We start from the raw sequence: 27,021 nt of genomic DNA, 5'->3' as shown, positions 1-27,021 counted from the left end.
TGTATGACAGTCACGTCTCACCAGCCTTGATCACCTCTTTCCCTCAGTAACCAGCTGGCAACAACTTCTCTCTCTTTGTTTCTATTGTCGTGTAGCACTTCAGCAAAAGCATCATCCTCATCACAATATCTCATGATTTTGCCCAACACCAGGCCTCCTCAAACCCAGGTTCGCCCAGGCTGTTGGGAGTCTTAGCAGGTGTGAGGTCCCCTCACCGCTGCGTTGTTCTTTGGAAGCTGGAAAGGAAGCAGGCAGTGTTAATCAGATTAGAAGGAAGCGGTTTACCCTGGATGTTGCTCTCTGCTGCCGGTTTCATTTGTAACTAATGTCAGCCGGGCAATTACAAGGAAGGCCTTATTCCAACAACATGCAGTCATTTCTCTAATATAGTTTTGCTTTCTAAAAATATTAAATGGAAATTTTCATAACTAATAATTTGTTATGTAAATTTTATTACAGCATATTGTTATAATTGCACTATTTTATTACCAGTTGTTGTTACTCTCTGACTTTGTCTAACTTATACATTTAACTTTATCACAGGAATGTACAGGAAGAAGTGTAGTATACAAAGGACTTGGTGCTGCCCACTTTCAGGCCCTAATGGATAAGTGGTCTCCTCCATGGGTCAGTCAGCTTTCTGAAATATAACAAATACCTGAGATAAGTCTACTTAAAAAGAGAAGTGGGAGGTATGGTTCAAGTGGTAGGGTGCTTGCTGAGCAACTGCAAAGCCCTGAGTTCAAACCCCAGTACCACCAAAAAACCAAAATACTGAACAGTGGCATGGCTCAAGTAGTAGACAACCTGCCTAGCAAGCATGTTTGAATTATTGCTCCCCACCCCTACCCCAAATAGAGGAAGGGTTGGGTTGGTTCACAGTTCTGGAGGTTTCAGACTCCAGCCACCATGGGGGGAGTGTCAGGCAGAGGATGTCCACTTGCTGTGTGGCACAGAAGTAAGAGAGGGAGAGAACTGTGTCTTACAATCCCTTCAAAGGCAAACCCCAATGACTGAAAACATCCCACCAGACCTCCCTTCTGAAAGCTTCTCAGCCCCTTCCATAGCACCATGGTGAGGACCAAACATTCACCACCTAGAACTGACTGTTGCAATTTACAGTAGTGAATCAAGATGCTTTTGTAAAGTGCTCAGATGGTCGTAGGTTCAAGGCTAATTCTGCAATAGAAACAATACTACAAATGATCATTAAATTAAATTACTTAACATGAAAAATGATGTAAATAGTCCACTGCTTGCCTATGGGCAGTATATACACAGGAAGTAATTAATGAAACGGGTTATGCACAAGACCACTGGCACTGAAGTTCACACCTGGTTTTCTTTACCTCACCCCTAACTAAGCGAGTGACTTCCTAGGCTGGTTACGTAGTAATTCTGATAATCAATACTTTTCATTTAACAATGGACGCTATAATCACAATGCATGGCATGGAGGTGCGCTTGTGACAGAATAGGTACTCAGTGACTGGTAGCTGTATTATTAATGCAAATAGTTACAGGTGGTCACTTGGCTTCCGATAATGTTGACGACATTTATGTATCAAAAGCAAGTGTTGTTCTAGTTTGTCATGTGGGTTGTTCTGGGTCAGGTGGGTGTCTTGCTCTGATGCCAGCTTTTGTGTGTTCACAGTAAAAGTCCTGATGGTGCGATGGCCTCGGAGCTGAGTGACCATGACATTGCTTGGCTGCTCTGGACCCTTGCATGTGAGCCTCTTGGTAGAGAGGGGATGTGATTTGGAGTTTATCTTCTAAGTTACTGCATTTTTTCCCATGGATCGTATTTTTCTTAGTGTCTAGAGGAAAGTATAAGGAAAATACTGAATTTTATAAAATAAGTCAGGGTGAAGGATGTATTTTATGTCTTCAAAGGCACCTTGTGGGGGATATGCAATGTACAGGCAGAGCTATAACAATTAGTTATAATGCCAAGGATCCACAGGAGTTAGACTTTCTTTAAATTAACTGATTGCAAACAAGCTAGGAGTAAGTTTCATTTATGTACCCTGACATCTTCCCAGTATCAGCTGTTTTTGAACACAGTTTTCTAAATGTTAAGAGGACCATATGGAAAAGGTATAAGTACCTCACAGAGAAGGGATCATTTCTTAGTGGTCTCACTGACATCTGTCCTGGTTGCTACTGAGTACAGGTGCGCAGAACTAGATGAACGAGTTTTACAGACTTGTTCTGTGCCTTTGGGCAGGAACAGGTAGGCCTACCTCTGTCTTGACCATCCTTCTATCCTAACACATTGTAAGTGTTTTCAAGACAGCCATTTGATGTTGCCTGTGTACAACTGTCCCTGGTTAGGGTGGACAATCCCCCTGGACATTGTCCTGGGGGTGATGAAGCCTGACTGGGGACTCCATGGAGGCCATTAAAAGAACTTTTAAAAACAGATGCATGTCGGAGTGTTCACAACCAGTCTGGCACCTCTATAAACAGTTATTTCAAAAGCAATACCTCAGTGGGGGAAATGCCTTCTTTGTCAGGTGGACTTAGAGAAGAGTGTGACTCTGTTGGAAAATGAAAACATTTAACTTTTGGAAACACTTCACAGCTTGTAGCCCAGCAAAGCCTATTTTGGATTAAATAGTCTATTAATTAAATTCAAATGATTTAAACATTCATCACCTTGCATTGCACCTCCCAGAAAACAAAAACAAAACCAAAGAGATCCTTGAGTTCTGAGTGAGGAAAACATACACTGTACAGGTACATACACTCACACACAGACACACGCACACACAGACACGCACACGCACACATACTCACATATGCTTCCCTGCAGCCTGTCTTGAGGGCTCTGGCCTTGGGAGACCTGGGCTCACACACACATTTGCACACACTCGCATATGCACACTCTTAGACAAGCACAATCACACACATGCTGACACACACATGCAGTATCACATATCCACACTCGCTCCCCTGCAGCCTGTCTGAAGTGCTCCAACCTCAGGAGGCCCAGGCTCACACACTCACACGCACACAGAATGCACTCACACACACATGGACATACATGCACACTCACGTGCACACACGCACACTCACAATGCACGGTCACGGTCACGCAAACTCTTTTTTTTTTCCATTTTTCTTTTATTATTCATATGTGCATACAAGGCTTGGTTCATTTCTCCCCCCTGCCCCCACCCCCTCCCTTACCACCCACTCCACCCCCTCCCGCTCCCCCCCCTCAATACCCAGCAGAAACTATTTTGCCCTTATCTCTAATTTTGTTGTAGAGAGTATAAGTCACGCAAACTCTTGCAGACACATCTGAAGTGCTCCGGCCCCAGAAGGCCGGCGCTGCGCCCCGCCGCGTTGGCAGTTGGCGACCCCCCTCGACTCCCCCTGCGCTAGAGGCCCGGGAGGCCCAGTGGCTCCAAATGCTTTCCATATTTGCTCAGCCTCCGTAACCCGAATACCAGGCAGCCGGCCCCGCCCGCTCGTCGGTCCGTCGGTCCTCGGGCGCCGCACGGCCGCAGCTACAGCCGCCATGGCCAAGGCCAAGGCCACGGCCGAGGACGCGGACGCCGCTAGCCCTGAGGAACCGCGCGCGGAGGACGCGGCGCGCACGTGCTGCGGGTGCCGCTTCCCGCTGCTGCTGGCGCTGCTGCAGCTGGCGCTGGGCATCGCGGTGACCGTGGTGGGCTTCCTCATGGCTGGCACCAGCTCCTCCCTGCTAGTCAGAGACACTCCATTTTGGGCTGGGATCATTGTAAGCATCGGCTGGGTCCGCGGGGCGAGCGCGGGCCGCAGGAGTGCGGGGGGTACTAACAGCTGCATGCGCCCCGCGGTCCTAACCTCTCTGCTTGGCGCCGTGCGGGACACTGGGACCCGGCGAGGTGGACACAGAGGACTCCCGCCCTTTTCCCGCCTACCTCCGCGGGCCTGGCGGACCCTTGGGCGGGGGCCAACGCCAGGGCCGCTTGGTGGTCACACTGAGCACCTCAGTAAGGACAGCAGCCCCCCTGGGCTGCTCCTTAGTCTGTCCCCACGCCCCACCTCTGCCCCTAAACAAGCAGCCCAAAGTGAAGTGAGACTATGTTGGAAAGTTCAGAGCACCCCATGTGGCTGACTGTACTTGGACTTGACGCAGTGGGTGGCATTCGTTTTATTTGTTAAGTCAAGGTTCCTTTATAGAATAATGTTGCAATGTGCATACAGCAAGCGCAGCCTTAATTCACTAGAGTCTGAAGCGGGATGGAGCCAAGGTAGCATGCAGACATCTATTTGGGACTCTGCTGATGAATGTTCTGTTCCAAGCAAAAGGGGTTCAGCTGTTCTGGTGGGTGTGGAAAGGCTAACAGCTGGCTTCGTTAGAGGAACTCTTTACTGTACAATGGGTGCCATTTCTGGACTGCTTACTGAGTGCCTGCCCTGTTAGAGGCCCTCCAGATATTGTTCCCGGTCTCCATGTCGTCCCTGTAGGATAGTTACTATTATTCTCGTTTCTCAAGTGAGCTAAGCCGGGCCAGACTCACCCAAGGTCAGGAGTTGACACACCCCAAACCCTAGGGACAATTAGAGGGAGGAGTATTTTGATGATCTCTGCAGCTTCTCTTCAGGCATTGGAACGCCCCCTCCTCCGTAACTCTTGATGAAATGTACCCCATTCTCAGCGACAATTTGAGGGGGAACTAATAGTGGGGTACCTAAAGAGCAACCCCCCCTTCATCATTTATGGGCCTTATAGTTAGGGAACCTCTTGGCCTGGATGTTCTGGTTCTGGGAGGGAGGCACCGGATGCAGGAAAGGGCCCTGGGCAGGAGAGACTGGAAGGGCTCCCTTCCCCTGCAAGTGGCTCACCTCCTGGCCCCTCTCTGGTCCCCTTTTTTTTCTTGGCAGTACTGGGGTTTGAACTCAGGGTTTTGCACTTGCTCGAGCCACACAGTCAGCTCTCAGGTTGATTCATACCTTTCTACATCGGCCTCCATCATTGACATGTGCTGTCCCCATAGGTGGCTTGCAGTTTAATTAGCATGCTGTCAGCCCTGTGGCTTACTAAATTCACATGTGCATTGACTCCTGGACCATGAAACCATGTTTTGGAGAAGGGAATTGTTGTTCCTTGTCAGGCACCAGGAAACTGACTTCACATTCTCAAACCCAGGAAGTAAATATGGCCAGCATTGTCAGGAGAGAACAGCATCGACACTTTCTGACTCCTGATCTCCCATTTCTGACTCCTGATCTCCCATTACCAAAAGAACTGTAACTCACAAAACAACCCTCAGAATAATTTTGTATCTGGGCAGACATGGAAGATGCCTGATAAATATGCATTGGTGAGGTATTTTCTAATTAAGATTATTTGAATTCACAAATTATTGCAGAGTAATTTAAAACTTTTAATTTGTGTACTAAGAAGTCCCGTGGAATTACCATGATTGGAATTTTCTAAATCAAGTGATTTTAAAAATAGCTTTTCACTAAGATACACTGGATATTTTAGTCACCTCCATGACTGTCAACATACTTAAGTTGAAAAATATCTGTCCTTGAAGGCTAGGCAAAACAAAAGAAAGAGGGAATGAAACTCAGTTATTCAGTATTTTCGAGTATCATGTTTGAATGCTTCTACCTTTTATTTCAACTTCAAAACCCCAAGTTCCAAGGAAGCAAATTTGGGAAAAAACTCATTTTAATGTTTAAGGCTTAAGATATAAATCAACTTCTTGCACTGAAGCTCCTGCCGAGTGACCCGGTCTTATTTCCCTGGAAGTTTGCTGGGTGTGGCACAGAGAACAGTGCCTACAACCAGGTCTCTGTCTCTCCTGCTTTTCTTTTGTATAATCTGGGATTCGTTTGAAGCTTGCTCATAGCAAGCACAGTGCTTGCCCTGGGCACGCTGTCTTTCAGGGAAGGGAAAAGATAGGAGTCAGATGGCAAGGGTCACCTGGTGGTGAGCCCCAACTCAGGCATTATTTTTTAAATAACTTTGGCAAGTTACTTAACTTCTCTAGGTTCCCATTTCTCTACTGAGACCTAGTCATTTCCCCCTCTTAGGATTGTCCTGAGGATTAAATAAAGTCCTTCCAATAGGGCCATCTAAGGGGAAGCTGTATTAGCTGCAAGGCACACAGTCACTGGTAATGGTGCTCTTCAAAGTAGCAGTGGTTTTGTTTCATCTCTGGTCTTACAGAACGGTCATTTCTCACTCGCTGCATTTCTCAGAACAGTTTGGACCCTGCAGGAGACACCAATTTGGCCATCTCACCTTTCTCTGTTCTCAGCCAAGTTACAATTTAGCAATCTCAGTGGTATTGGGTTAGTGCTTTCGGAATCTCTCTGGAAGTTATAAAAATGAACTAGGAGGAGGGGACCTCCTGAGGGTCTTTTTCCCTTTGGGATTTGGAGTGATTCTGGTCTGATGTATCCTGAAGGAAATCCTGAGACCTGTGCAGGGGACCCTGGAGAACAAAGCAGTAGGGGTCAGTCAATCCATGCCCACACCCAGACCACAGGTGGCAGGACGTGCCCACTCCATCCACAGCTGCAGGTGCTTTGCTTCTGTTCATCTGTATTTGCCCATCTCTCACTGGCTGGGAGTCGCTTCACTTTTTAAATGATGCTATCCCACTAATTTGGGATCTGGGGAGTTGCCGTTCCTATAACACAACCTGCATCTATCTAAATCCACTTGGATGGCTTCTCCTTCAACCAATGCCTGGGTGACATGATGAACATTCTGTGAGCTTCTACTTATAGACTAACCAGGTCCTCAGAGACTTACTTCCAGTGGAATTGTAGGAAAATAAATAGGTCATTTCTTGCCTAACCATGAATGTGACTCCACTCACCCCGGATCAGAGAGATGACTGAAATCTTTTTTACTTCAGTTGCAAAAGATTTCTCTCTAAGAGAGAAAAAGCAGCTATAGAGACTTCAAAATCTGCAAAAGTGCTATTCTTTCAAAATTCTTTGCAGATGGTTTGAGGGGTGAAAGTCACATCCCAATGATAGTAGGAAGTGAAGCAGTGTCTTTGAAGATGAGCCTGGTGAGGGGCGCAGTGCAAAGCCCTGAGAAGCAGAAGTTTGTCCAGCATGGTTTTTCTCTGTTAATGGCTTGAGTGGTGGTGTCATTGGATGAAAAGTCATGTATGGATTAAAGGAATCCAAGAAATTTGGGGCCTTCACGTGCTTCTTAATGAACGCAGTCCTGGCAGAGGTGAGACCTTACAGTTTATACTGGCCCTTGCTCTTCTTCATTCACTAACATTTGTTGGGCTGCTTGCTGCCCTGGGCATTGGTCTTAATTAAATGGTGACCTTCTACCTGGAGGTCTCCAACTCCCGAGGGGCATGTGCTCTTATGATACCTGACAGTAATGAATACTTTGATTAGAAAATGTGATCTACACGAATATTTTAAAAGCCCATTTACCTGTCAAAGCATTTCACTTGCAGTTATTTATTGGCTTTTACATCTCTCCTCTGAAGTCAGTTTAGCAGCAGGCTCCTCTGTGTCTCGTCTCTGGTGGAGATGTTGCTGTGGACAGAGGAAATCCCAGCACTATGGTGGTCCTCAGCTCTCCTCTGTCTGCCCACACGCCACAGTGAAACCCTGAGATCTAGCATACCATGTTGATCCCCTTAAAAGTTTAAGGCAAGGGCTTAACAGAAAAAGAGAATATTTCCTTTATTTAATGTCCTTCATAAAAGTCATTGTATAAATCCGTGGTGATTACAAGACTTGTCAAGAATTTCAGTAACACCGGTTAACTTACTCCAAGGAATTGAAAATGCAGGTGCATTCAGATTTTTTAAATCTATTTTAAGGTTTACTTAATGGAAGGGAAAATTCAGTGATTATTTAATTTTTTCTTCCCATTCTCATAGCAAGAAAATGGTTACTTATCTTAAAACAGATAAGTAGACATAGGGCATATAGCAAATAAGGCTCAGATGTAGTTATTATCCACAGTTTGTAAGTGGAGATAAAATGATTTAGCTAAATGACTTGATCATGGTTGTGGCAAGAAATTGGGAGAGAGAAAGGTTTGACATTGAGGTTTGATAGACCCTTCAACAAGTCAAGGAGCTAAAGGTGCTGTCAGTTTGCTACATAGGAGTTTTGACATTTGAAAAATTAAATTTGGAATTATATTTTTAGAACACACAGCCAAGTACTTTGTTATTTTTCTGTTTGGGATGTGAATATGCTTCCAAAACCCAACGTAGCACTTCAGGTACCAATGGGAAATAGTGTTTATGATAGCGACTGTCACAGGGTTATTAGAAAGTAAAGATTCAATTATACAAGGTAATGGTAGGAAAGTCATCTTATACCTTATGAAGAACTCAATTAGGTATAAAATGGAATGTAATTGAATTAACTTGGCCAAATAAATTGTAAAAAATATATGAAAGTAAAATAGTTAGACAAGAATTTAATGAAATGTTTCCTAAAAGAATTTAAGGAAAAGAAGACAGAGTAAGGAAGATTAAAATTCAACAAAATAGCAGATGTGGTATTCACAACACTAATCCCAGCTACTCAGGAGGAGGAGATCCAGAGGTTTCAGTTCAAGGCCAGCCTGGAAAAAAGTTATCAACAAACAAGACAAGTGTGGTAGTGCACATCTGCAATCCCAAACACACAGTATGCATAGGGAAGGGGATCGAGGTTGAAGACCAGCCTGGGAAAAAAATTCAAGACCCTAAATAACCTAAAGCAGAAAGGGCTGGAGCTAGGACTCAAGTCATAGAGTGCCTGCATTGCAAGCTCAAGGACCTGAGTTTGACCGCAAGGTCATCAGGAGAAATGAGATTTACCTCTTCTTGTGCCATCACACCAGGTGTGCCGAGGCCACAGGAGGGCTTGTAGAGTTAGGAACTTTTCTCTATACATCCTTTCTTTTTTAAAAAATAAGTGGGGCGGGGGGTCCTGATGTTTTAAAATCTTATCTTGTGGATATATTCAACTCAGAAAGTTAACTCAGGAAGTTAATCCCTGGAAACTTTCGAGATGTCCATCCTAATTTTGGACTTAGTTTTTTATGATAGGAATACTAGAATTTGGGGCTTGTCAAATAAAAAAGAACAACATGTTCTCTTACTTTAAGTTTATTGCATACCCAACACCCGCTGGCCACTCTGTATCCCCTGACACACAGAATGGACACCGGTGGATTGAACTGAAATCCATTTATTTCCTACTGCCATTATCAGAGCTCCCATGTCACCTTGCCAGAGCCATTGTCAACTATGCAGTACAGAGGAATTAAAGTTTATTTCTGACAAGTAAGAGAACTCTGACTTACCATCAGCAAGTTGTTTTACTTCATGTTACAAAATGACTAAAAGACTGTCCCCCCCAAAAAAAGAGGTAGAAGACTTCATTTGACTTATTTTGCATTCCTCTAGTTAGAATAAATTAGGATTTATTAAGATTGATGTGGCCAAATGCCAGATATGCATATTATCAATCTTTCCTTCTATGAAGGAAGCAATGGCATGAAGTCCCCTAATAGTTGGTCCAGACAAGTAATAGATTTCTGATATGGTGCCCACTTTTCATTTGCTTTGAGGAAGTGGATGTTTTTTAGATGTTTTTGCCTGCGGTGCTGTCCCTGATGTTTCTTTTAGGGTGTTCTTTAACTGGATCCCCTGGCTCCTGCTGAACCTGGCTCCTGTTGAGGACACACACCAGGGTGTGTGGAGGGGACCACGTGCATGTGCCTACATTACTACGGGACAGGAGTGGAATCTAAGCGTTGACCTTTAATGGGGCGTCGCTTCTCTGCAAAGTGTAGTATATTTTTAGGACCCAGAGCCTGGCAAACTAGACAAGCACTGATCAAAAAAATCCATCAAGATTCAGAGCTGGTGAGACATCATGCGGTCATATTTAAATCTTTTAGTCATTGCGTGGCACGAATGTTCAAGTCTAGGCCTATCGCAATGAGTTCATAAGCTGATAGCTTCTGTAAAAGGTTAAACTTGGAAACAGGATTTATAGCACGTGCTGTATGAAAACCTGTTTCAGAGGCACACGCTCATCAGCTGCTGCCTCCAGCCCCATGGATTGAGATAGAACTTGGCAGGAGGGACTGTCAGATGCCTATGCGAGCCAGCTCACTCCACGACCCCGGTCACTTTTAAAATTCATATGTGTACACTTACATGTGTGGCGTTAACTAAAATACATTTCCTTTCTGTTTTAGTCTGTTAAAGCTGGCATGACAAAATGTCATTCATTGACTAGTTTCTTTTTTTTTTTAATTTTTTTTATTGTTTTATTATTCATATGTGCATACAAGGCTTGGGTCATTTCTCCCCCCTGCCCCCACTCCCTCCCTTACCACCCACTCCACCCCCTCTCTCTCCCCCCCACCCCCTCAATAACCAGCAGAAACTATTTTGCCCTTATCTCTATTTTTGTTGAAGAGAGAGTATAAGCAATAATAGGAAGGAACAAGTGTTCTTGCTGGTTGAGATAAGGATAGCTATACAGGGAGTTGACTCACATTGATTTCCTGTGCATGTGTGTTACCTTCTAGGTTAGTTCTTTTTGATCTAACCTTTTCTCTAGTTCCTGGTCCCCTTTTCCTATTGGTCTCAGTTGCTTTTAAGGTATCAGCTTTAGTTTCTCTGCGTTAAGGGCAACAAATGCTAGCTAATTTTTTGGGTGTCTTACCTATCCTCACCCCTCCCTTGTGTGCTCTCGCTTTTATCATGTGCTCATAGTCCAATCCCCTTGTTGTGTTTGCCCTTGATCTAATGTCCACATATGAGGGAGAACATACGATTTTTAGTCTTTTGGGCCAGGCTAACCTCACTCAGAATGATGTTCTCCAATTCCATCCATTTACCAGCGAATGATAACATTTCGTTCTTCTTCATGGCTGCATAAAATTCCATTGTGTATAGATACCACATTTTCTTAATCCATTCATCTCACTGGCTAGTTTCAACAGCAGACAGATGTTAATTTTCTCTAGTCCTAGAACTGGGAGTCCATGTTCAGGGTGGCCACATAGCCTTTTCTTGGTCCACACACTAGGACCTCTCCCCCTGCCCACCTGCCCTGCCATTAAGTGACCAATCATCCCATCACATTAGTCTCCCACCCTTAAAACCTCATAGAACCTCATCTCCCCACTTACTCTGGTTTGAGCACTTTGCACCTTAGAGACCCCAGGCTGGGCTCTGCTGTTTCTTTGCCAAGCTCAGCACGAACCCACACCACCCCAGAGGGAAAGACCAGGGCAGAGCATCAGCCCTTCCACGTGGAGCAGCCAGCAGAAGGCCGGCACTGCAGGCACTCCTGCCCTGTCTCATTGAGAGTCTGAGCGTTCCTCCCAGTCACCAACAGAGTGCCGCAGCTCCATGTATCCTGGGACTCCGTGTCCAGTACAGGGCTGGACATCAGAAAGCAAAGGTTCATTCACAAGCAAGCATCCTATCCCATAGAGAAGTTCTGTTGGGCCTGCACCTGAGGTGGCCACCATGAGCAACTGTGGCCCTGGGAGAGACTCTTAGTGCCATCACCCTTGATTGTTGTTCTGAAGACTTTGAGTCTCAGTCGTTGAAAGGAGCCATCTAAAAACCCTTTAAGATAAGTTATTAAGACAAGAGGAGAGGGGCCTGCCGATGTGTTAACTACACCCTTACTAGGAGTCAATTAGAGCTTTCTACCGGGGACAGAGCAGCACTTACCCTGTACCTCTGAGTATCAGGTGTGGGACACTATCAGGCCATTAGGCCAGGCTGGGCCTTATCTTCCACTGAGCTATGCTGGGGAAGCCATGAAGGAGGCCTGACCCGGAAAAGGACTGAGGCTGGAGGGAGGGAGAGGCAGGGGTCCCCTGCATGTAGGGAGAAGGAACCAGATGGCTCTGCTACCCGGGGACAAGAGCGGGGCACCTCAGGCCATGGGAAGGGCAAGGAAAGACTCAGGGTGACCACATTAAAGGAGGGGAAGGAGGACTTCGTGGCTGCACACAGGCAACACTGGCATCCGACACCGTCGTTTGAGTTACCTGTCAGGAGGTCATGTGTTCTGAAACAGGACCGACCCCCGCAGGCTGGCTTTGGCTCTGTCCTCTTGAGAGCAGGTGGTCTGGGATGCCTGTTACAGGTTTTGCTCTGTGTTAAGGGCTCTGAGACCAGCTGTAATTTTTTTTTAAATGAACAACCAAAACTATTGTGACATCGAACTCTCGATAAATAATTCTCAGGCAGTCACAGAACCAAGTGCGTCACAAATTTTTCCACCTGGAGACCTCCCTGAAGCTTTGCTCTCTTCTTCTCCCGTCCTCACACACACCACAAAAAGCTCAGTGTCTGGCTGACCATGTCGCCATCCATGGGAAGCTGCCTGGGGACACTGACCTCCTCGAGGTGAAAAGGACAAAGCCATATTCAGATGGAAGTCTTGTTACTAAATGTGGCTCGGTGTTCCCGTGTGTCTCCTTATTGTTTCCTGTATCTCCTTATTGTTAAGTGCTCTCAATCAGAAAAGCCACCTGGTAATATCATTTGTGCTACCAATTCAACGTCACATAATTGAATTTATTTTGATTTGCTGTGGTTTCTACTCACTGCACTATTTAGCACTTTTCTCTTTCACGTGGATGAGCCCGGCGGTATCTCTGCGGTCATTTCTGGAGTGGGGCCTCATTTGAGGACCCACTTAATTACACAAGTCATGAGATCCTGCCTGTGACAGCCACTGGAGTCGGCTATGTCCACATTAATGAGTCCCCCCCCGACCCTGACACACTTCTGAGTGCTCGAAAAATCCCAACGTGAAACAAATGAACCATAGGGTTCACTTATTTTCTTTCTCCAGAAAGACATAACGATTCAACTCCTCCTGTTAATTCGTGAGAAAGGCTAACACAAATCTTTTTCTCTTACACTTTTTGGCCAGAGAATATCTTTCATAAGTAGGTATTTATAGAATTTGTTGGCTAGTGTCTGTCACAAGAATGAGTTACATGATCCATAAGCAACGGAACAGAAGGCCATAAAAGCAAAAGCACTTACGAGTGAAGTAGAAACTTCACTTAGTTTAGGAAATCCCACTAAGGGGACATGGGGAGCCATGCCCAGTGCAGCCCGCCAGGGCCTCGGATCCCAGGAGGGGAATCCTGGCCTTACTGACTTGTCTCTTTCCCAAAACATGTTTGGTGACAGTTTTTTCTTTTAATTTCTGTGTGGGTTTGAACAAGTAGGGGTGATTCTACTTCTTTTCATTATTAAAAAATTCAGTTCCATAAAGACACAGAAAACAACCAAGCCTATCCCTAGTTGTGTCTCATTTTAATGGTTTTAAAAATTGCCTTATAATTTTTTAGAAAGAAAACACAGTAGTACTTTGTTTCCTTTCTTTTTCACATCTCCTGCCCCTCCCTTCCCCCCGCCCGAGGATTCTGCTCTCCTGGACTCGGTATTTGTCATGCCGTGTCTGTGTTTATGCTTTCAAGTGTGTATGTGACCGTAACCAGCCACTATTATTTCATTTTAAATTTCACATAAGTGGAATCGTTTCATTTTTGCTCACTATGATTTGAGAACTAATTGTAACAGTACCTGGACATGACCCATTCTTTTTGGTATTCGTCGTAGGAACAGATAATAACCAGTTTATTCATTTTCCTGTCCATGAATACTTAGTTTTTTTTCAAAACTGATTTTTTTTCTTGCAGTTACAGTGTTGCGATGGACGTTCTGGTCCATGTCTTCCTGAGCGCATGTTTCAGTGTCTGTAAGACGCAGTCCTCAAAAGTTGTGGTATTACCAACACACTGAGTACTGCCACATCACTGTCATAACTTGAAATTATATTAATTTATGCTTCAGTCAATGATCGCTTGCCTAGCATGTGTGCGGTCCTGGGTTCAGTCTCCAGCACCACATAAAGCCTTGTATTTTTTTCCCCCCTTTGGGTTGTTTTACTGATGTGCATGGTTTTATATACTGCAGCTGTCACCTCCTAGTTGGTATGATGTCTTTTGTTTATGATGCTATTCTTACAAAACAGCTTTATTTTTGATACATCTGTTTTACCAAACCTTTTTATGGTATATGCTTTGACATACGCGAAGGAAATTCTCCCAAGGTCCTAAGGATAATTTTCTGTATCATTCCTAAAAATGTTAAAGGTTTACTTTCTATATTTTTAGTTTAAGTGTGCCAACATTTGACATACATACAAAGCAGGGTCCATATTGTACTTTTTCTCATGCAGACTGCTAGTTATTTTAGTACAACATATCAGGTAAGCTAATCCTTTCCAACTGCACTGCTGTGTGTACCTGACTTGTGATTTTCTTCAGTTCACATTGTTTGTCAGTATCTGTGCAAATATCTCATCGTCTAAATTAAAATAGTGCTATCCTGTGTCTTGTTAGAGAGATGACAGGACACACAGCCAACCCTACCCTGTCTTGTTCTTTTTCTGAGTTGTCTTGGTGAGTCTTAGTCATTTTCTCTTCCATAGGCTTTACTTGTTCCAAGAAAAATACATTTGGTGTTTTCATGGGATTTTCACTTTCTATATATGAACAAAGAAAATCTCTATTTATTTGGGCTTTCTCTCTTTCTCTCTCTCTCTCTCTCTCTCTTTCTCGGTAATGGATTTGAGCTCAGAGCCTCACACTTGCTAGGCAGGCCCTCTACCACTTGAGCCACACCTCCAGCCCTTTTTGCTTTAGTTACTTTTAGAATAGGGTTTCACGTTTTTGTCTGAGCCAGCCTGGACCACAGTCCTCCTATTTATGCTTCCCATGTAGCTGGGATGGGTCTTGAGAACGTTTTGCCTCGGCTGGCCTGGAACTGTGATTCTTTCAATATCCTCCTCCCGAGTAGCTGGGATTACAGGTAGCTGGGATTACAGACATGCTCCATGACACCTGGCCTGCTTTAGTTATTTTTGGGACAGTGTTTTGCTTTTTGCCCTAGACCAGCCCAGACTGGACTGAGATTCTATTTATGTCTTACAGGATTACAGACATGCACCATCACCACGTTTGGCCTCCTTTTTTGTCTTTTGATTGATTTCAACTTAATTGCTTTGTGCTCTGTGATATGTTTTTCAGTTCTCTGATATTTGATGAGACTTCCATTGTTTCATTTTTAGAAGCCTTCCATGCCAGCTCAGAAGAATGTGGGTTCTCTCATTTGGGGGTGGTTAGAGTGCTATGTTGTTTTAAAGTCAAGTTTGGTAGTCATTCCTGATTCTTTTCTTCCTACTTTAAAGATTGTGAGTGTTAACTTCCTAGGATTATGTGAGTTTATTTCTCTGTGTAATTCTGCCCGTTTCTTTTGCTACTTCTAGTTTACTGAGTCATTCGTGTAAGTTAATGTTTGTGAGTCTAGTTGTGTTGGTGGCTATTTTTCTTCAATTTTTGGAATATTTTTCCACTGTCTTTGGACCCACGATACTGCTGTTAAGAAGTCTCGTAAGTGCTGGTTGCTCCCTCACGGTGACGTACTCTTTCTCTCACACAGCTTTTCAGATTTCCTCTTTGTTTTTGATATTCCACAGTTTAGCATCTAGATGGGGATTCTGTTGTTTATTTTTCCTTCTAGGACTGGTTATGTGTGCTGAACTCAAGAGGTTTGTGTTTTTCATCAATTTAAAAAATTCAGCTCTTTCCCCCCAAATACTGTCTTTTTCTCTTGCACCCCTTCTCTGCAGCTGCTGTCAGATGCATATGTAGAACCTCCTAGCTCTAGCACCCCTACTTCTTAACCTGTGGCATTTTCTCTCTCTCTGTGCTGTGTTTTGGGATACTTCTTTACATCTAATGTCTTCTGTTGGGTTTAATTTCTTTTTTCTATTCATTGAGTTTCTAATTCTATCAGTTTTTCATTTGTAGGACCTCTATTGTGTTGTCCTTGACATTTATTTACTAATTCCTGATATTTTTGAAAGTGTATTCTTTATCAGGATTTCAGTTCTTTATCTTGACTATACCTTTTGCAGGTCTGTGCATTCGTTCCATTATGTGCTATTCTTAAAGCTTTAATTCTTTTTTTTTTTCATTTTTCTTTTATTATTCATATGTATGTGCATACAAGGTTTGGTTCATTTCTCCCCCCTGCCCCCACCCCCTCCCTTACCACCCACTCCGCCCCCTCCCTCTCCCCCCGCTCAATACCCAGCAGAAACTATTTTGCCCTTATTTCTAATTTTGTTGTAGAGAGAGTATATTAAAGCTTTAATTCTTAAGTGGACGTGGACACATCCATGCGCATCAATGCTGGCTCCTACTGATAAATTAACTCTTCATGTGTTTGTTGATTTCTGTCTGTGAGCTCAAATTCCAAGAGGCTTTCTGTGTGATAACTCAGCTTGTCTCATTTGAGGGTACGACCCTTCCAGATAGTTTGTCTTGCTGTATGTCCCAGTGGTGTCATAAGTCCAGGTGTCATAAGTCCTTTTCCTTAGCCTGTTTATTATGGAAGATTTCAAGCAGAGATAAAATCATATAAGAGACCTCTGTGTTCCCAGCCTCAATAATTACCAACTCACCCTCAATCCTGTCTCATCTGATGCTCCCTTACTCTTTATTCCTCTATACCACATGCCATATACTGGATGATTTCGAAGTAAATCTCAGACTTTGTATCATTTCATCCATAAATATTTTGGTAGGTGAACCAAAGATGAAAACAATAAAACAATCAAAATACCAATATCACACCTAACAAGTCAACTTCTTAACAGGATCAAATCAGTGTTCAATTATCTATGATTAGCTCATGAATATTTCTTCCTAGCTTGGTTAACATCAGGATCCCAGTAAGATCCCAGCTGCATTGCTGTTGGTTCAGATAAACTTTATGTCTTCTTTATTCAGAGATTTGCCTTTTCTACCCTCTTGCCTCTCTCTTCCCATCCCCCTCACAACTTCATTGTTAAAATCACCGTGTTTTTATTCAGGGTCACTTTCCTGGAGCTTTCTCACTTCATAGATTCCAGGACCAAGTAGCAGAAAAACCTCAGCACCCTCGCCTGCCCTCCCTGCATCAGCTGAGACAGAACGATTTTGAGATGTGCAGTGCTAGGGGTTGTTTCCAAGTCCTGTAAGGGTGGAGTGATTGAGGGCCTACCTGTACGCCACTATTATTTTCTCTGTCTACTTGTGGGTGTTCAGGGGTACTATGAGCTACCTGGCTGTTCGAACCCAGCCTTCTCTGCAGGGGACTGGATGGGGGTCCCTTGCAGGGTACTCCTGCCTCTCTGGGATTTTTGCCCTTGTCAATTTCTTTTATTTTCTTTTTAGCTTGATATTAATATAACGAGTATTGCTATGTTTTATTCAGTATTTTAGTGTTTTATAAGGAGTTTTCATACACTTTAATCCTTAAATCATGCGGACATAAAACCTCTTGATGCTTTTAAAAATCTTTTTTTGATAGATTGGAAAGTTTCCTAACATTTCTGAGTCACAATTTTCTATAAAATAGGATAATATTTTTTACTTATTGCATTGCTTTGGGGATTGGATGAGCTCATATATACAAAGTAAGCAATACATAAAAAGTACCATCTTCTTGATAGAGGACATATTTGAGCAGTTTAAAGAATGAGTATGACTGGATTTAAGATGGTTGAAGAAGTAATATACCAGCTAGATGAGGAAGGAAAGTCAAACACACAATTCATGCCTTGTTGCTCAGCCCAGTTTTTATCCATAACCAACTCATTGCTTCTCACTTCTGTTGTACTCATTCAACCTTTTGTGGATGTCATTGCAAACTTCCCAGCAGCTCCTGTAAAATATGAACCTCAGCCTAGATGCACAAATGTGTGCTATAATATTTTAGAGGCCACAATGACGGGATTCCATGGTAAATTAGACCCTGGGATTGCTGAAGTGCTTCTCTTCTCAGTTTTCCATGAGTTGATGAAACTCTCAGCCACAGAGTCATTGGTTTAGAATGATGAGTTATTTAAACTCATTTTCAAGCAAGGATTTGGAACGTGTGAGTTGTAGCAGCTCAGAGCTGGCACACCTCTTGCACACCTTCCTAGCTGTCCAGCACAAAGCCCACCTGGGCAGAAACTTCAAGGAAGGTGTGCTGCATCCCCAGGACTTGGGGGATCCTCACTGCTCTGATCCAGCTGCTGTTCACAAGTTTCAGCTCATTTTAGCAGTTTTCTAACGTTGTATAAAGCAATATAAGAGACAAGCAAACATCTGCCCAGCACAATGTGTGCTGAGAAGCAGGGAAGTCATTCAACAAGCACATCTTTCTTCCTGCTCCTCCTGGGCTTGTACACAGCAATGCAAATTTCAAAGCAGCATTGGATAGTCTCAACTCATGATAGACCCGTCATTTTGAGTTGGAAAGTGGTGATCTAACCACACCAGAGGCTTTGACATTGGATGGAAGTCCCTGTAAGCACCATACCTCTTTCCCAACTAATTGTAGCTTTGGTCACTCCAGAGCAGTGAGTCCACTCATCACTGGCAATGGCACGTCAATCATTTCTGTAAGACCATCTCATCCATCCTTAGAAAGAGATAACCATGTGGGTGAGGATAGACCTTCCTTTCTATTTTAATGTAACTAGCACATAAATAATTTTGGTTCAACTTCAGTGTCTGTGCACACTCATATGTGAAAAGTGTAGACATCTACAGTAATTCAGACATATGTCTGTCAGGTATCAAATCTCTGGGCAAAAGAACAAAAGTAATGATAATAGAGGGAGGAAGAGACCACAGGTAAACACAGGCGTGGTCAAGCAAGTGTTTTTTCTCTTTACATCCTGAAAGAAACCACGCTTCTATGACAGAACTTACCATCTGGAACAGCCTTATCGCTGAGAAGGACTGACCTGCACCTTGAATATTTGCTCTTTTAAAAATGTCTTTGGTCACCTTTGCAAAATAAATATTATGAATTTTCCCCCAACTTCCCAGAAAGATGTGGAAATGCACAGTTGAAGCTGTATGTCAGAACCTGAACTCTTTGTGACCAGACAGAAGTTAGTTCTTAGACAAAAAGAGGATTTCTCTGCTAGACTTTTCATTGACAACATTTATTCATAAAAAAAGTTAAAATAAGGAACAAAATCAGTGAAGCCCTGCAAATGACAGAGCATTGAATGTTCTACCACGGGCTAAATAAACCCCCCTCCCCAGCTATGGAAAGCTGTTGCTCAGGGCGAGGGGTGTGGCTCAAGTGGTAGAGCACCTGCCTAGCAAGCACAAGGTCCCAAGTTCAAACTCCAGTACCAACAGAAAAAAGGGTTGTTCACCATCGCTTTGTTCATAGTAGAAAGAAGCTATTTTGAGCCTGGTTTTAAAAACCAAGGATAATTTTTAAGGCTCTGTCTAGTTAGAGCTCTGAGCTTCAATGTCTGTACAGTGTTTAGGAACAGATTGCTACAAAAGAGCCCCTCATCTTTTTTTCTTTTGTCTTTTCTTTTTTGGTATTGGGATCGATCCCAGGGCCTCGTGCATGCTAAGCAAGCGCTATACCACCGAGCTACATCCCAGCCCCAGCCCCTCATCTTGATGTTCAGTTTTGCCATAATCTCTGGGGTTGGTTTTCATTCTTTATATTTATTTATAACCTTTTACTTCTGTGCTTTGCTGTCAGTGCTGTGGACTGAGTTTGACTGCAAACATTGTGCTTTTTAAAAGTAGCATTAACTGTAGATCTGTTATGGCTAGAACATATCTTTAACTCAGCAGTATTTTTCAGAAATTAGTTGCTTGTCTTTATAAAACACAATAGTGTAATCAGAGAAACATGTATAACTCGGTGTGGTCACTAAAACTGGCTTTTCTTGGGTATAGAAAATAAATTAGCTCTTAGTAGAAATAGCAAGAAAAAATGCTTCATATCCCTTGGGTATCTGCAAATTATTTACATTAAGATTCTAGAGAGGTGTTCGGCAAGTGAATCCTTGCCATGAAAGCAAGAGTAGCTAAGTCACTAAATGAATGAGTTTGTTCACTTACTTGACAAATGTTTATGGACTGTCTTGTATGCGTTGCGTATTATACGAGGCCCATTTCATATGTGATCATATTTAACCCTTCAATTTATGAAGTAGGTGTTGTTGATATCGTTGTAGATATGATAAAACTGAAGCTCAGAAGGTTAAGTTGTCCCAGGTCCGGTAGCTGGAAAGTGGTGAAGATGGGTCTCAGATAAATGGTGTGGTGACATGTGCTATTGAACTCACAGAGTCAGCAAGGCTCTCATAAGAAACTACTGCACACTTGCCACGTGTTTTGGTTTGGTTTAGTTTAGTTTGCTTAGTTTTGGGGAAGGATAGTTGAACAGTAGTAATTCAGTGCTTTCCAGAAAAACATTACGCTAAGTATTTATTGTTTGTATTTTGCTCATCGCTTTATATCATATTTGGTGGGAAAAGAAGTTACAATGATAAGTGTTCATTCTCCATAGTTCTTCTCAATAGATGACAGAATTACAGATCGGTTTATTTATTTGTTTATGGTTTAACTCTTCACTTTAAAACCAGAGCCCTGACCAAGCAGGATTTTTCTCTTAACTGTGGTACCACCAAGCTTCAGAGAGGATGTGACACGTGGTATGTCCACAGTGGACATTTGCTAAAAGAGCAGAGCAAGGTTATTTCTAAGGTGTGAGAGAGTGCTTACATTTACCTATATTAATCATTTCCAGCTCAAATGTCAGCGTAAGTTACACTGGCACCATTTGGGGTCCTATCAGGTGGAAAGGTAACACCCACTACCACTCCAGGCACATTGTTTAAGACACTTAAAAGCAAATTATAAAGTGAGCATAGTTGTCTCTAGCACGTGGTAAGAGTCTCCGTGGTGAGTCCTGATCCTGTGTCCTCAGCTGGGATGCTTGCCCGGATCTTGAAGAGTTGCATCACTCCCCAGCTCAGGAGTGTCCCCTAGCCATGGGGGAGAGGCCAGGTTCTGGAATTTTCCTCCAGGTCTCTGCAGTCCATGCCATGGTGGTCTTCGAGGGAGCCGGGCCTGTACTTTGACAGGGACAGCTACTAAGTCTTGATACAGATTTCGTCTGTGACCTTGAGCACAAAACCTCTCTGAACTTGAGTTTCTTCTCTATAAAGGGGAACTAATCACAGTGACTTTGTAGGGTTTTTGTGAGGATGAAATGGGTGTTCTGTAAGGTGCCTGGCGTGTAAATCTGCTGTGTTAGCATTGAAGTATGAGGCCATCTAGACTTGGTGAGTGTTTCTTGCGGAAGTGTAAGGATAGACCGAGTGCCCACTTGTGCTAATAGCAAGCAAACTGCGTGTAGTTGTGCAGCACAGGGTCAGTTCTCAACACGGTTATGTTGACAGCACATTCCTAAGCCTTTAAACACACTGGGACCACCCTAGAGAGCTTCCAAGCGGTTCTAATTGTGATAATATTAATGATGCTTGTAACCCCTGCTAATGGTGCTCTAGCTGTAAGGTAAGTGCTATCCTAGGCACCTGTTTATCTTGTCATCAATCCTCAGACACCTTCAAAATAAAGCATTATTGTCTTCATTTTACAGATAGGGAAACTGAAGCTAAAAGGAATTAAATAACTTTATCCAAGATCTTTATCTAGTTATGAAATCGAGTCATGATTCAAACGTTAGTGTCAACATTTCTCCACCACGCCACCCTGTCTTCCTCAACTAGACAGATAGTTCTACACTTGATAAGCAGCTCTCATTGTTGTATGAATTAATACTCAGTGTTTCATGGTTTTGAGTATTATTCTCATGTTTTTGCCTTAGCTAATTGAGGAAAAGAATTTCTAAGTCTTTTTATTTTGTTTTTACCTAAAATATAATGAAAATAATAATTAATAATAAAAAGTATGGAAAAAGAATTCCTTCATAATTCTGTCATAGTTAAGTCAGATTTGATTAACAAAAACTCTACTTTTCAAAAAATAGTACAGAGTAAAAATGAAAACCTAGTCAACTTAATTTCTCTTACATATACAACCAATCAAGAATCTTGGTCAGTGATGAGGCAGCAGGGGTTGGCTGCTAGTTTCACGTTTGGTCTAGACTGTCAAGCGACATCACCCATAGCAGTCCATTTTCCTGTGTCTCAGTTCTTCTTCTGACAAGTCAGGGATAAAACTGTAAATTTCTGAAGGGCAAAAACCCTGTCTTCACATTCTCAGCTCCTATCCGATAAAGCTGTTGAGCTAAGCTCAATGGGAAGCCATAACTGAACTGGAGTTGACCATTGACAGCAAGATCTCAAAGACTGTGCTGTAGCCATCTGTATCTCTTTCCATACATCAGAAAACAGTATGGTAGCGTTTTCCCCCAGCGGTTTCAGTGACCTATGGCCAGCTACAGTCTGAAAATATTAAATGTAACATCTACAAAGCAAAGATTCATGTTTTAGCCTGCATGGGATCTTGCACGACTCTGTTTTACTTACGAATGACCCCAACATGCGAGAGTATTGACACTGGCAATTTCATTACAGTGTGTTGTTACAATTGCTCTATTTTATTATTAATTTTTGCTGTTAGTCTCTCGCTGTGCCTAATGTGCTGTTATCATGGGTATGCATGTACAGGAAGACACAGTGTCTAGGGTTTGGTACCATCTGAGCTTTCAGGCAGTGGATATCAGTCTCGGAACATATTACCGTGGATAAAGGAGGTCTGCTTTAGTAAGATTTCTCCTTGGCTCTGTTTCCACTGTACCTTTGTTAGTGATTCTGTGTGCTGGTTTCAGGGATTCTAAGCAATGAGTAGAATAGGCTGCCAAGTGTAGTTACAAAGCAATACATTCGGTAACTGATGCTTTGTCAAAGAGGAGGCAGAAACTGAGGTGGAGGAGCAGGAGGGTGCTAGAGAAGTCGGGATGGTTTGGAAAGGCTGGTGATGTGCCCTCTCCTTGGCTGCTCAGTGACATTAGTATCTGGAAATCAGTCCTGGTAGAAGTATTGACACCATGGAAATTAGCAAATGTTCAAATAGCCCTTCCCCACCAGTAGTTAAACACTCACTGTTACTACATGTACAGTTTTGGAAGATTGCTCTGCTTTGGGAGGACTTTGTGACAGCCATCAACAATAGCATGACGTGTCACTCTAAGTGATGATTCAGAGATGTTCCCCAAACGACGGACCAGATGCATTGAGGCCACAGGCTCTGGAATGAGATTGATTTAAGGGAAAGTGAAAACACGGTTGTTGGGTTTTTTCCTTGGTGGTACTGGGTTTGAACTCAAGGCCTCACGCTTGCTGTGCAGGCATTTTACCACCTGAGCCACTGCACCTCCACCAGCTCATTTTTTGTGTTGGATATTTTTGAGATAGGGTCTCATGAACTATCGAACTGGGGCTGGCTTTGAACTGCAATCCTCCTGATCTCTACCTTCTAGGATTACAGATATGAGCCACCAGCACCTGGCTAACAAAGAGGGTTTTGTCCCTCCAATTTTAAGAATTCCTACATTAACAAAAACGAAAAAATTTTTGGAGCCAATACTTTTATTGCAGAACTTTATTATTATTAATATTAAAAATCCAAGGTGCAACAGATGTATATTTACAAGCCTTGTATATTTCAGAAGCATCAGTTTTCTCTCCCTTGAAACAGGCATTCCTGAGTCGCTGAGGTACAGGGTGGATGTAAGGCATTCAGCGCTGGGCTGAATCCTTTGTAAGTGCCCATAAATAGTAGATATCATTGTTACACTGCTTAAAATAAACAGCTCTCTACAGGACACTCCGCACTGGTGAGTGTGTCAATCTGGACCCCTAACCATTCTATAAACTCCACACCAGGCCTGGGCACTTAGAAGAGACTAGGTTCACAGCATAAGCCAGAGGTTCTCAAAGTGTGATTCAGAACCAGCAACACCACTATTACAGATTCTCAGTCCCGACCCCAGACCCATTGCTCAGAAATTCTGAGAATGGGAGCAGCCCTCAGGCTCTTCTGGAACAGTTTCTAAGATTTTCTTACAGTAAAAGCTGGCGTCATGCTGACATACTCTCCCCAATCCTGAAATCTTGATCCAATAAAGGACCTTTAATGGATCCTTTTGAAATACTCTGTTTCATATTATTTAATTTTCTGGTACATTACGTGTTAATGATTCTCCTGAGTAAAATTACATTAAATTGACAGGCAGCAATATGTTTATCATTTGTTGAAAATTGTTTCTACCATTTTAACTTAAATTATATTAACTAGATGAAAATCCATAGAAATTATCTTAAGAAAATTCAGACAGACATTCACAGTTCTGCTGCTTCCCTGGTTGATCAATGGACTGAGCTAATATAGAGAAGAGTTCATCCTGTTACTACATTGATTGAATTAAAAAGCATTTTGAATACAAGGGCGAAGGTTGATTGACTTACAGAACTAGAGCCCCATTTCAGGCTTAAAAATGGAAGGTGGGGATGGAAGAAAAACACTGAAAGGTATTTGACAGGGGAAAACTGTATTCCCCAGACCACCATGTTAAGCAGCTCGCCAACAACACAAAGGGGAAGACAAATAAATTGGAGGTTGTGCGAATGTCACAAGACTAGAATATAAATATGTGTGTCATGGAGAGGAGTGAGTGCCAATAATTCTCGTTCTCACAAAATGTTTAGGGTGGCACCTCCCAGCTATGACAGAATGCAAAGGAAGAAGCTAATATGTAAATAAGTCTCAAAACACTGGCCTTGTGTCCACTTGCTCATAGTCCCAGCCCTTCCAAGACACCTAGCAAGTTCAACAGGAAATGGACTTAGCATTCAGAGAGGACTTCAACTTGCCTGGTTAACTTTCCAGCTCAGGGGAGAGAAGGCAGACTTCATCCTGTACAGTCACAAACTATCATTCTGCAGAATGTGGAATTCAGGACTTAGGTTTTCTCTTTACAGTAAGCAAACTGTAGAAACACACATCTAAAAACTCTCTGTTCCATTCAAAATAATCACCTCAGCGTTCTGTTGTCAATGTCACAATGCACCTGCACGTGGGTTAAACCTCACCACTCTCTTCAAGGGCCTACTGCCTTCTGAGCACTGATTTTCAGTGACACTCACTCATTTTTCCCTCGGCTCTTGCTCTGTGACTCCACCAGCCTCTTCAGGTCTGTGTGTCTGGTCCAGCTAGGACTTCTGGAAAGCTTCACTTAATAGCATGTTTCCTGCTCCGTAGGTCTCCCCTTCACCAAAGCTAATAGGAACTCTGGCCCAGAAGCCAGGAATTCTGGGCCAAAAGGTCTGGCAGGTCTTACTCCTCATTAATGAGAACTCCCCTTCCTTGCCTCGGAAGCCAGATCACCATGTCTTCCTGGCCATCCAGGTCCTGCCAGCTCAGACCCTTAGTCTGGCATGAGAAGTCTAGCTTCCTCCTCAATGGCCATAAAGTCTTCAGTATGAAGTGTTCAGAAAATACTACTCTTTTATAACATGCTTACACTCGACACCAATGAACTGTCTGATAAAAACACGTTGTTACACCATGCAATGCTGTAGGTAAGAAAATGAAATACTCCCCTTCCTTAGCCTATCAAGCCCTATCACCTGACTCAGAAATTAAAACATGCTGAATGAATTGAAGCCGTATAGCAAATACCGTACACAAGGACCTGGCACTGAGCTTTCAAAAAATCTGGAAGGATAATCAGCTTAGTAACTTAGATATGGCATTTGCACAACCCAAATTATAAGAAGCATATTCAGGAGGCTTTTGATCAAGGGATCAATAAATGCAATGGGCTCCTTTCTGTTGTCACCAGAGTCTCCGGATGGCTAGCATTTCCTACAGTTCCATTGGCTTCATGTGAACTGTGACTAGCAAATCCTTATCTCCAGACCTCACTCCTGAACTAGGCCCACAGGGCTGAGGTTAGTCCATGTGGGACCCTCTTCAGTTCTGCTCCTCCTCTTGTGTCTCTGTCTCCCGAAACACGAGCATTACCCATCTGGCCTCTCAAGTCAGGTAGGCAGCTAAGCCCTGTCCAACCCCTCCGTCTCCTTCAGCCTTACATCTGATGGATCCAGCCTCCTCACTGTCTCTCCATCTCCACCCCAACCTGAGCTCAGGCACTCATCATTTCTCCTTGCTGGTCTTCCCTCCCCAGTTACTGCACCCACGCTTCACAGCAGGACCACTCTAAAAGGCTGTTGATGGTGCCCTAGAACGCGTGCTCTGCACTCACCCGTGTTTTTCCTCTCCCAGGGCACACTCTGCTCTGAATACATCTCCTTGCTGCCTCCTTCCAGCTAATTTCTGCTGCTCTTCAAGACCCATCTTTCTTCAGGAAGTTTCTCCAAGTCTCCCACAGTTACCCCTTCTGTGTATTGCTACAGCAGTGGTGGTTTTAGTTCCTCCATTATATTGCAGCTTCATTCTCCTGTCTTCCCCCCTGGAACGAGAGAGACTTGAGGCTGGATGGAAGGATGTTTTTTCATCCTCAATTCCTAGTCACACGATAGCATGGCTTCTGGCTGTTTTACATCTAGAATGAGGTTCTGCCCTTCTGTGCAATGTCTTGCTTAGGAAACCAGGCTCAATGAGGGCTACAAAGAAGTGCTTATGCTGAAAGGGGAAATTTTATTCAGGCAGAGGCACTAAACCTGTTTTTTCAAAGACTCTGAAGTTAGGCCTGATTATTGGAATGTGTCTCTCATAAGAACAGGGAGGAAAATCTTGGCAATTGCCAGTTTCTGCACAGCAGCCTCTGGGGACAAAGATAATTACACAGGCGAAGTACTGGCCCTGTGCTCTTGCAGGCAGGATCTAAGTAGGGAGCACAGGCCTGCTCTTCAGGATATAACATTCCCTACAGAAGCAAGTTTGGGTTCATCTGTCTGTTTTGCTGTCAACAAACAAAAAAGAAGGTCTTTCTTCTTCCGTTTCAGTTCCGTAAATTCTTAGTGTGAGAATACACAGCAAGTTCCTACAGGTTTAAGGGCTTCAGTCCTGATTTAGCAATGTCAGTCTCATTGCAGGCTGCATTCAGACAATTTTAGTATCACTGCCTGCCCCATGTGCTCAGTTTCAGAAGCCACCACGCTCACAGGCTGCGTCTCTCA

The 27,021-nt window shown here is 43.3% G+C and overlaps 1 protein-coding gene across 1 annotated transcript in view; it reads left to right on the top strand.

The window, feature by feature from the left end:
- Nucleotides 1-3,453: 3,453 nt before the first annotated feature.
- Sspn (sarcospan) overlaps nucleotides 3,454-27,021 on the top strand; it is a 35,065-nt gene continuing 11,497 nt past the window's right edge. Inside the window, exon 1 of the mRNA XM_020164723.2 lies at nucleotides 3,454-3,748. Within this exon, the coding sequence (XP_020020312.1) occupies nucleotides 3,527-3,748 (222 nt within the window). The 5' untranslated portion in view covers nucleotides 3,454-3,526. The remainder of the gene's footprint in view (nucleotides 3,749-27,021) is intronic.

This window comes from Castor canadensis, chromosome 6 (genome assembly GCF_047511655.1).
Source record: "Castor canadensis chromosome 6, mCasCan1.hap1v2, whole genome shotgun sequence".
NCBI classification, from domain to species: domain Eukaryota; kingdom Metazoa; phylum Chordata; class Mammalia; order Rodentia; family Castoridae; genus Castor; species Castor canadensis.
The sequence above is the reverse complement of the archived record's forward strand: the minus strand, read 5'-3'. Positions and strand labels throughout refer to the sequence as shown.